Genomic DNA, 10,634 nt, shown 5'->3' with positions numbered 1-10,634 from the left:
GGTTATCTCGTACTTGGGTGTGGGACTTGATCATTATAACTGCTTCACAAACTGTGGGGCATGGAGTTCAAAAGAGGTGGGTGAGAAGAATGTCTTAAAAGATGCTGTTGGTTGCATCGTGGGAAATGAAGTATCTATCATTCTTGAAGGTAGTGATTCAACTAGGTAGTGAAGGACAACTCCTTGCAATACTAAATCGATGCATTATTGTTTTACGGATGAAAAAAAGACAGCATTGAGTAACTAAGTTCCCCAGAAAAAAGCTTTTATTTGTTTCAGGCTCTTCAGTAACACTAATACACACAGAATTTACACAGTCGCACATGTCCTTCCTCAAGGTATTTCAACCATTCTTTTCTTTGCTTCTTTCACAACGACAAACCAGTCTCTTTATCTGTCAGCACAGTCGCAATGCATATAAGGCACAACACAATAAGGTTTCCATTATGGAAAATAGATGATCAACAGAGTAATGAGGTGTGCATGAAGGTATAGTGTGTCCTGATTAATCACCCTTTGTACTGACTTTGCTGACCTTGTAAACACGGTCTCTGTAGGCCTACATTGCACTTTTCTGCGTAATTGGCTCTTCAAAAGTTAGGCCAACATTTAACGAGTCTGTTCAAATGGTCACAACAAGAATACACACAAATGGCTATTAAATTATCTCGATGCAAGGTCTTGATTCGCAGAATGACTTTCACCGACTCTGTATCTCGGTGGCTGTGGGTGACAGAGAGCCCTTGGTTGCGTTCTTGCGAGTGACGGTGGAACAGCGGGTGAGGATCTCCTGGGCGTTGGGTCTGGGTGGCACCTTGGGCATGGTGGGTCCCTTGTAGAGGTTGGGGTCAGACGCGCTGGGGATCAGCCTCCCCGGTGTGCCGGCGCTGGTGGGGCTGAGGCGGTTGCTGGCCGTGGGGGGAGGCGTACGGCTCAGGCGCAGCTGGTCTTGGTTGGTGGTGGGGCTCAGGTTGAAGGAGAGGCTGGCCGAGGATAAGTTGAGCTCGTCACTGCCGCTGAAGCTGAAGTCGCTGCCGCTCTCGCTCAGGAAGCTCCTGTCGCTCTCCTCCGAGGAGCTCCGACTGCGCTGTAGCCCTTCCTCCGGCTCGTCCATCTCCACCATGATCGTGGGTGGAGGGGCGAACTGCGCTGCATTAGGTGTGTTAGGGGTGGTGGTAGCAACTCTCGCATGGGGAGAAGTTGTGCGTGGAGGAGCTGCAGGAGCCGGTTCAGACAGGCGGTTGAGAGAGCGTGATCTATGCATGCTCTCTGGTTGGGCAGGGCGGGGAGATGAAGACCTGGAGTGGGGCATCTTCAGCAGGTTTCCCTGGGAGCGGCTGAGCTGCTGGGACTGCTGCCCCCCCAGACCAGAGGAGGGCAGCAGGAGCGGGGAGGAGGCGCGTTGACCCGGGTGGTGGGCTGCCATGCGGATTTGAGGGTAGTTGTAAGGCTGCAGGCACATGGCGGGGATGTAACCTGTTTTACCACTGTATCTGTTCAAAAAAAACAAAAATGACAAGGACAAGAATGTAGGGTTGAAAATCTGGATTGATGAGACATCTAGTCAGAGACGCTTTGAAAGTTTTTACATAAAGATACAAGCTCTTATTTACTCCGTCTCCTCCAAAAGGCGTGCTAAGGCAATGTTTTTTAACACTGTCATCACTCAAATGTCCATACCTGATGAGCCACCAGCCGTTGTCAGACTTCTCTAGGAGCTCCACCACTGAGCCCATGGCTACGGTTATCTCGTCGTCTTTGGTGGCCTTGTAGCTCTTGACTGCAGTGTACAGTTGCCCTGATAGAAAAATGAGATGACTTTAACACACGATGTCACGTACGCAGCCAAACGACATGCACTGTGTCTGCAGATAAGCCAGCACCTGCTGAAAGAAACTGTATCATATGATCAACTACATAGGCCTACCTCTCCCACAAGTCCCAACGAATTCATCTTCTTCTTCATCATCTTCATCATCCTCCATCTTATCCAGGTAGGGGGCAGGGAACCAGGCCATCCGCTTGTCTTCCTTCTCCACAAGCCACCATCCTGCACCGACAACAGCCACACATTTAACATTCAACAGGTCTCCACGAATTGTTGGGGGGGGGGGGTTAATTCTGACCGCTGAAAGCTCATGCTCACCGGCTTTATCTTTGATTAGCACGTCCACTTGTTCGTCCAGCGTCACCTTGAAGGGTTTGTTCTTGGTGTCTTTGGTCTCGTACGGAGCCACGCACCTGTACGTCTCCGTGACAAACGGTTGGGTCACGTTACCGCCGCCGCTTTGTCCCGCATCGGCTTTGATCTCATCCTCTGACGGTATGATCATGATGCTGGACAGGAGGAGAGCCGCAGGTTAGCATGGAGGTGAATATACAGTAGGCCTACATTTCATTTGGCGTGTAGTCTTATTATATAGACCTTTTCACAGGGTAAGCAAACCCGTAAAGCTTTTAGAGGGGAGGCAAATGTTAATTACAATTATATATATATATTTTTTTGTCAAATTGGGAAAGCCCCCCCCCCCCCTCAAAGGGTTACAAGGCAAAGCCTACAGCAGTGAATGACCTGATGTGATCACATCTGAATTTAAAACAAACTCTTAGAATATGAAGAATGTTTGTTCTAAACTTTAAAGGAAAAAATAGATACAGAGGAGGGCAGAGTTTTAGTTTTTCTTCTGTTAAAAAAAAGTTTTCTACAAAATGTTCTTGTATTGTTATGTTTTCTTTCTGGGTATGTCTGTGTCACTACTTGCCTCACTTTAGGACATGAATCTTTCATTTCTTCAAACCATGGCCCCCCAAAATGACACAAAATGATGGAACAATCAAAAATGTTTTGCCAACCTGTTCTTGGAAAATTCCGGCTCTAGGTCCTTGTCTTTGGGGTTGAAAAACTGGACGAGGTCTGCGGACTGACAGACCCTCGGATCACAGCTCAGGAGTTCATTGCTGTATTTCTGCAGCATCCTGAGGCGCACCAGGGACTTGGTTGGAGCCTTTTTCTTGCTGTTGCTTTTCCTAGCTTTGGCTGAAAACAACAAATGGTGCCGCGTGAGGTCCACGAATCCAAGCAACGCACTGTGATTCACTTAGAAAAAAAACGGTAAAATAACGCACACGTACCTCGGAATTTTGGAATGACTCTGTCGGATTTGTTCAGTTTACTTGCGGGTGGGAACGCTTTCTTCATTTTTTTCTGTAATTTAGAAGGTAGCAGAGGTGTTATTTATATTAAAAATAAATTGAAAAAAAATACACATACCAGCACGTGCGCAAGACATAGGCCTACACTTGTATACTTACGTGCATTGTCTGGAAATCCTCAAAAGTCCTGTAAACCACGATCTCATTCTGGTCTGACCAAAGCACAGAGGTCATGAACATCTGCAAAAGTAGAAGGTACAGATTAAAGCACACTGCAGACGAGCACAACATTTTGAATTAGGCCTAAGTAGGCCAATCTGATTACACAAAACTAATAATAAAAAGACTCCATCTGCGCTTACTTTGCTCTTTTCCTTGTGCATCACTCCAATTAGACGCACACTGATGGGATACCGCTGGGCCTCCATGATGAAGCGGACTAGAGAGCGCTGTGTAGGGTCAGATGTGAGCTGCGGCAGGTTTAGAAAAAAATAAGTCTCAGCTCAGCCTCGGCCTGGTTGGGAACTGCAGCAGGGATGCTCAGCAGGTGAATTTATACTTCCTCCATGGGCGCAGGCGTGGCTGCCTTCGTGGGTCACGTAGATACTCAGAGGTGGTAACATTGCTCGCGGGGAACTCCAGCATTGCACTCATAATGTAACTTTTCTTTTCTAGTAATTTAATTGATGTGGAAATATGGGGTTCAGGTGCTCGTCCCAATGGATGCTGATGGCATGCGTAGTTTAGATCTCTGGTAATATTCACTGTGTCCTCCTCACACTGTCCTGGACAAAAACCCTCAAACCACCAGAGATATTAATCAATTATTTTTACTTTAGCTCCCAATGACTTATTCAGAATCAGAACATGTCACTTTTTTAAGGTAGACACAGCAGGTAAATACGGTTAAGCTTTGAATTTGGAAATTACTTTCGCCATTTCATTACTTAGACTGGATTAAAACAATACATTTTTGTATTAACATTTTCCGAGAAAAGTTTGAATAAATATGCAAATTATGCATAGCCGACATTTGCATCTCTTCAGAAACCAAGAAAGATCTGTTGAAAGTGTTTTACATAACATGTTAGACAACATTTAAAGTTGCAATGCAGTTTCAGGGAAGGAGGATTTGTTTACATTTGCAGTTAGTTTACAAAACATATTTTCTCAACATGTAATTCTATCATCAAAAATCAAAACTAAATAATTTTGAGGAACCTGGAACCAAACCTAAGACAAGAATATGTTTGTTAACCAAACTGTGGGCCCTGCTTCTGTAAACTACAACAGTGCAACAGTAACTTTTCAGGTATAGCTTTATAACTTCATTCAGTGTTCCAGGGATCCAATTTTACTGTGATGAAAGTTTGTTTATTCAGTTATTAGAATATATATTAGAAAATGTTCACTTCTCTGACAGACCCAAAGTTACACAGTGCACCTTTAATGGACATGGAGAAGGAAATGAATGTGGAGATTCCGATAAGATCAATACAAGGGAAACTAAACCAACAAACCTAAACTAACCCCCCCCCCCCCCCCCCCCCACACACACACACACTTATTTTATTTATAAGACAGAAACAAACATTATTGAAGCCAGATAAGGATCTGCGTTGTTTTTCCGTCTGACGTTCCAAGGAATTTCCTCCTGACGGCAGCAAGGCGTTGTGAGCTGCACGTACGCCAAACAATAGGCACAAATCAATGTTTTTTTTTTTAATATTTTCTTTAGTAGGCCTAAAGTTCTCAGGAAAAAAGAATGCACTTTACAGGGTTAATCAATAGACTGATACAAAGGTAGCCTTCCACCCCACCCCACCCCCCCTTTCAATAGGTTGTATAGTACCTTTGCACAGGTGAAACTCAAAAAATTAGGATATCGTGCAAAAGTTCATTTATTTCAGTAATTCAACTTAAAAGGTGAAACTAAAATATTATATAGACACATCACATTCAACGTGAGATATTTCAAGCCTTTGTTTGTTATAACATTATTTATTATGGTTTACAGCTTATGAAAACCCCACATTCAAAATCTCAGAATATTACATAAAAATCAATAAAAAAAGGATTTAAAATACAGAAATGTCGGCCCTAAATAAAGTATAATCATCGATCTGTACTCAGTACTTGGTTTGGGCCCTTTTGCATGAATTCTTGCCTCAATTCCAATTCATTTTCCATGATATTCTAAAAATATGAGTATCACCTGTATAAGGCAGAAATTCTAAATTATGCCACGTTTAATGTAAGATTTCCTTTGGGCTCCAAACACCTGCAGAACATCAAACCCTTGTTTTAAGGGTTTTATTCAGAAAACACAGCATCATGTTTCTGCTCTGTGTGACTTAGATCTAATGTTAAAGGAATAGGGAGGAACAGCATGCATTATTCTCCCAAAAGGATTTCTGAACTTTGCCCCCACAGTGTATGTGACGTGTGTGCATGTGGAGGGGATTGCGATGTGTTCTTAATTCGGGCTCATCCCTATGGTCCCACAGCTCGATGGTCCACAGCCATATGTTTCCTGAATAGGTTCAGGCATCACAGCTGGGTGGTTTGGGGTTAGGGTAAAGGAGAGAGTTTAGAATAGGAGTGAGTGACACACACCCAGAGTCACACACAGAAATACTATTCTATATTATATTGTTGGATTAATTAGAAATGTGGGACCAACAGGCTGTGGGAACATAGACACGCTCCCCTTGATTCACAGCAGCAAAAACACATTTATTTTTCAGGCAGTATCTATCTTTTCACGTTAAGCGGTTTACCAGTTTGGAGCTTGTTTGGGACTCCCAGACATGCACCATTTGTGTTGGTGCTCTGCTGACACCTAGTGGTGGGCAATCATATCAATATAAATATAAAACAAATTTGTATGAAATAGCTTACTCTTTATTTCTCCTCCCACAATGCATCTGTAGCAGATTTATCATACATAATATATATATATTTTTTTATCCGGTGTGTGGTCATATTTTCAAATGACTCATCCACATAAACATCTGATTCTTACATTGCACATATTGTTTTCTGTTGTACAATAAAGAAGAAGAAGAAATGATTAAGTCATTGGGACAGTGACATCTCCAAACCACCAATGCCGAAAGTATTTCCCACAATCCATCGAATCAACAGGCTCTCTCAAAGTTCAGACATTTCTTGCACTTGCACAATGTCTTTCAAACATACAGTAGAAATACAGTTTCACCAATTCCACTCAAATGAAACATTAAGTAACTTAACCATGTTGGCTTTTTTTCCCCTTAAAAAAAACTAACTTTCCAAACATTTAAAAGTGTAAGGCAGCAGTTTTCCTCCCCGAAAGCATCAAAAGGAATTTTTTGTTCTGTTTCCTTTTCCTTGTATGGAGCCTTTCCTGTTATTTGGTGAAGAGAAAAGGTTTTTAAAATCAACTCATCCAGCCGCATCTGGACTGAAAGTAAATATTTGATACACAGACTGTATTAACTATTAACATTCAAATCACTGCCTTGCTATTGTAGTCTTAACTGCATTTGCCCACACCTCTAACTTTACTGAAATTCAGAAAGAGTTGGAATGTAGCGTCACAAAACGAGCTTCAACCTCTAGTCATTGTGTTGCTTAATACATTTACTCAATCTTCTGTGTAAATCTCATTTATGTTTTTATTTATTAATCACCTCTTGATTAAAAAATAAAATCACTCTGGAAGTGAAATGATCTGAAATAAAATAAATTACATAGACATTCTATCTATAAGTGAGCTTTGGCTTGCATGGAGAAAATGCCATATGAAGCCATATACAGAAATGTTGTTGAGGTCTTTAAGAGGATTATCTGAAAAAGCAGTAGCTCGGGAATGATTGGTTATTAACCACCTGTTCGTAGGGCAACAATCGCTGTTATCCTAACTCAGCCAATTCCCACATTCAGCTGTTGGTTTTTCGCTTTTTAAATACACTTTGCCTAAACATACCGTCCCTGAGCAACAGACCATAACATACAGTCTTGCAGACCTTGCATAAAAATTAGCTCACTGCTCTTTTGGCAATAAACCCACTGTCACACTGTGTTCATCGCTAGGGGGCGTCAAAGTGACGTTGCAAAGATATGATACATAAAAAATAAAAAAAGGGGAATATTTCAAGTTTCATTGAACAAAACTTTTCTCAAAACGCACCCTTTTCTTTTGCGATTCCTAACCAAAGGGCAATTCTGTTTAGCGTCACCAGTTAAAGAAAAAAACATATTTTGATGTCCAACTTCAGGGAGACCGATTATGCAAGACCGCAAAGAATGAAAAAAAAACTAAAAATGTAAAACATCAGTTCTACTGCCACTTTAAAAGCTGTCCATCTGTCCCATGTCTTTCTTTTCAGCTCTTCTATCTCCGTGCCTTCCTCCTTTTAGTCCACCAGAACACTGTCTGACCACGTGTTTTTACATCCCTGCAGTGAGGAAAACAAACGGGTCAGCGCCAATCATGGCACCAAAGGGCTCTTCATCGCGTCCGTCCCATTTAACCACAGGGCAGTACGAAGTGTCCCCCCTTCTTGACTCGATGCTTGTGAACGCTTTCGTCACCGAAATTCATAAATAGGCATACTGTGCTCTTGAACGTGATTTAGGTTAAGAGACTGGTACCTGCAAGTAGATACAAACAGAAAAGAGAACAGAAGAACGTCGGCATAAGAAACATGTGCTCACGTGGCAAAAGAGTTTCAAGATGGTTGAATCTGGTTTGTTCTGCTGTTGTTTAGTTACCATTCTGAGCTCCTATGGTAATAATAGCCCTCAATGGTGGATGTAGACTTCTGGTAACAGATGTAGTAGAAGCCAGCAAAGGAGGCGCCGCTGATGTCTTTGATAGTGTGGTCGGGAACGAGAAACTGCTCCTGAGAGTACAGAAAAAATATGAATTAATAAAAAAAAGCTTAGAACAAAGCTAACACATGAAGATAGATAGATAGATAGATAGATAGATAGATAGATAGATAGATAGATAGATAGATAGATAGATAGAGAGAGAGAGAGATGTACCAACCTTCCACCTCATGAAGACATAATCACTGTTGTCCAGTGCTTCATAGTCAAAGTCATCCGAGTTGAAGCTTTTGGTGAATTTATAAAAAGGCTTAAACTTTCCCTGGAAAGAGATCATTAAAAAGGTAAGAGAGCAGACGCCAGGAAGATGATGACAGACAGAAACGGGAACTAGGGTGCAAAGTCTGTCACTTAAATCATCACTTTTAATCATTACGGTGTTTATAAGAATAATGACAAGTGCTGCTCCCACTCCATTTTATGGTTATCAGTAGCCCGCTTAACAAAAAGAAAAATACTGAACACTTTGTTGTTTTTAAGGCTTTTCTTGAAAAAGTCATAGTCTATGAAGTGTCAGTGAAGTCGTTAAGACAAAGAGCTTAAAGTAAACACTAACCTATCTGTCATCAATGTGTAAAATGTGATGCGCGCCATTTTAAATAGTTTGATATTGATTAATTATTAACAAACAGAGCACAAGGAAGCGGTCAGACAGTCCGGTCGACATACCCAGTGCTTTCTGTCCACGTCTTCATCCGCGTCCCACTTCCTGGTTAAAAAAGGCCTTTTTCCACTGATGATCTCGCCAGCAAAGAACGTTGTGAGCGTGGGATACTCCTGTCGCATGGAGGAAAGCAGAGATAAAGGAGTATAAAAAGAGGAGTATGAAAGGAGTATTTAAATTATATTTAAAAATACTTTGGTACTGCTCGGTTAATCCATCACTGTGCAACATGCGTATGATCTGGATTGATAGAATTTCCTGCAAAATATATATTGTGCAGCAAGTTATGAATGACTATTCTGCAAGAGTGTACAGTAGGCATGATGCATTAGCCTGAACATTATGATATGACATCAGTAACTGGATACATGGATGAAGCTGTAAGGGATTCTTTAACCTGAGTTTTCCACAAATCTGAGTATTGACTTAAAGCGATGCAGTGTTTACGTAACAACTCCTATAGGACCACAAACAGCCTGACGACTCATCTTTCACTCAGCTCTGCCACAGCCAGCCAAATTCACACCAGGATCCTGCTGACCTCTTCCCTTCCATATGTTGCATAACGTAATGGATATACAGTTGACACACGTAAATCTAAATGACCAAAGTCTAGACCCTGCAAAAAGATGTTGTATCCTATTGGTTTGTATACCTCTAATCTGGTCACAGTTGAACCTGACTCAAGCAAGTGGAAACCAGTTTGGGCTCAGTCTTTGGTAGAATAAAGGTCAGCCTTACTACATCCGACCTAGTTTTGACACTTACCTCTGTCAGGCCTTTGATCTTTAGGTATCCACACAAATACGAGTCATCCACAGTCACATGCTGTCCAAGAAAAACACCATTAATTAGGGATGTCAGGTCATGAGACAGAAATGGCTCGTCTTGAAAAAATTGCAAGAGGGATGGTTGAAGCAGAGTCTTGCAAATTGCATTATGGTGCATAATAGTGTATATAGTAAAACTTGTTTTTTTTTTAGTTGTTCCTGACATTGCAGTTTAATTCATATTAATTGCACTCATTTAAGCAGCTAGTTTCATAATGCTAACGTATTAGAGTAGCATGTGTGCAGCAGAATGTGGAAAAAAACGGTAAAATCCCTAAATGTGTCCAAATTTAAAACGTCAAACTACAAACATAATCATTTGGGCTGGCTAAAAATAAGGTCAACATGTTTTTATTGAATGACAGCAAAAAAAATGATAATCATAATAACGAGCTAACGTCAGCTAAGTTAGCAACTAAGGCTAAACATATGCTGACTTTGCATGTTACACTAAACAAACTAATGTTATAAGGCAAACAGGACTAGTGCAGTTGAATAAGAAGTTACCTGCAAAACAACCTCAACGGCGTATGAGTTTCCCTTGCTCTTTTGATAACCCCGAAACTGTGAGCCACTGTAGAGCAGGGTAGTGGCCACCCCGGGCTGGTGAGTGTTGATCGGGGCAGGGGGAACAAGAGAGGCCGAGGATGGGTAGGCCGAGCCGGTGGTACTGCAGCACTCTACTCGGACAGGCATAATGAGCGCTAAAGTGTCCCTGTCAGCAACCGTCATTAACTTTATGACTGAGCACACCACAGCTGGACAAAGAAAAGGGTGCTGACAACTGGAGGGTCTCTAAATGCCCGGAGTTCCAAAACTTTCCACAATTTCGCGAGCTAGTCCATGGACTTGCTGCTGGAGGGATACTGTAACGTCTCGTGTGAGAATCCAGCTTCTCAGAATTTCATTGGCTGGAAACTGGTGCTCGCGCAAGAGTCTGATTGGAGGATGGATCCAAAGTGCATTCTGGGAGGTGTATTCATTTTTTCTACTACTCTGATAATTATTAGTGTCGGTGCGTAAATGCGTTAATAAGTTATCTGAACTTTTATTATTTCTTCTTCCGTTTTTTGGCTCTCTGTAACTCCTTCAGATCTTCAGCTATTTTA

The 10,634-nt window shown here is 41.8% G+C and overlaps 2 protein-coding genes across 2 annotated transcripts; both read right to left on the bottom strand.

Moving 5' to 3' along the window:
* Positions 1-261: 261 nt before the first annotated feature.
* On the bottom strand, positions 262-3,643 carry noxo1a (NADPH oxidase organizer 1a). Its single transcript, XM_080043634.1, has 8 exons — positions 3,516-3,643; positions 3,313-3,393; positions 3,133-3,205; positions 2,854-3,037; positions 2,147-2,337; positions 1,928-2,050; positions 1,681-1,798; positions 262-1,493 (listed from the first exon to the last, which is right to left on the bottom strand). Exons 1-8 carry the CDS (start codon positions 3,579-3,581, stop codon positions 701-703), a joined length of 1,629 nt encoding a protein of 542 aa, XP_079899760.1. The 5' UTR covers positions 3,582-3,643; the 3' UTR covers positions 262-700.
* Positions 3,644-5,456: 1,813 nt separating this feature from the next.
* On the bottom strand, positions 5,457-10,382 carry gid4 (GID complex subunit 4 homolog). The gene is made up of 6 exons (XM_080044778.1): positions 10,033-10,382; positions 9,464-9,523; positions 8,701-8,808; positions 8,192-8,293; positions 7,912-8,042; positions 5,457-7,791 (listed from the first exon to the last, which is right to left on the bottom strand). The coding sequence occupies exons 1-6, from the start codon at positions 10,255-10,257 to the stop codon at positions 7,728-7,730; spliced, it is 690 nt and encodes a 229-aa protein (XP_079900904.1). The 5' UTR covers positions 10,258-10,382; the 3' UTR covers positions 5,457-7,727.
* Between the last annotated feature and the right edge of the window lie 252 nt (positions 10,383-10,634).

This window comes from Ammodytes marinus (genome assembly GCF_949987685.1).
Source record: "Ammodytes marinus genome assembly, chromosome: 16".
NCBI classification, from domain to species: Eukaryota; Metazoa; Chordata; class Actinopteri; order Uranoscopiformes; family Ammodytidae; genus Ammodytes; species Ammodytes marinus.
This window is presented reverse-complemented; position numbering and strand designations above follow the sequence as displayed.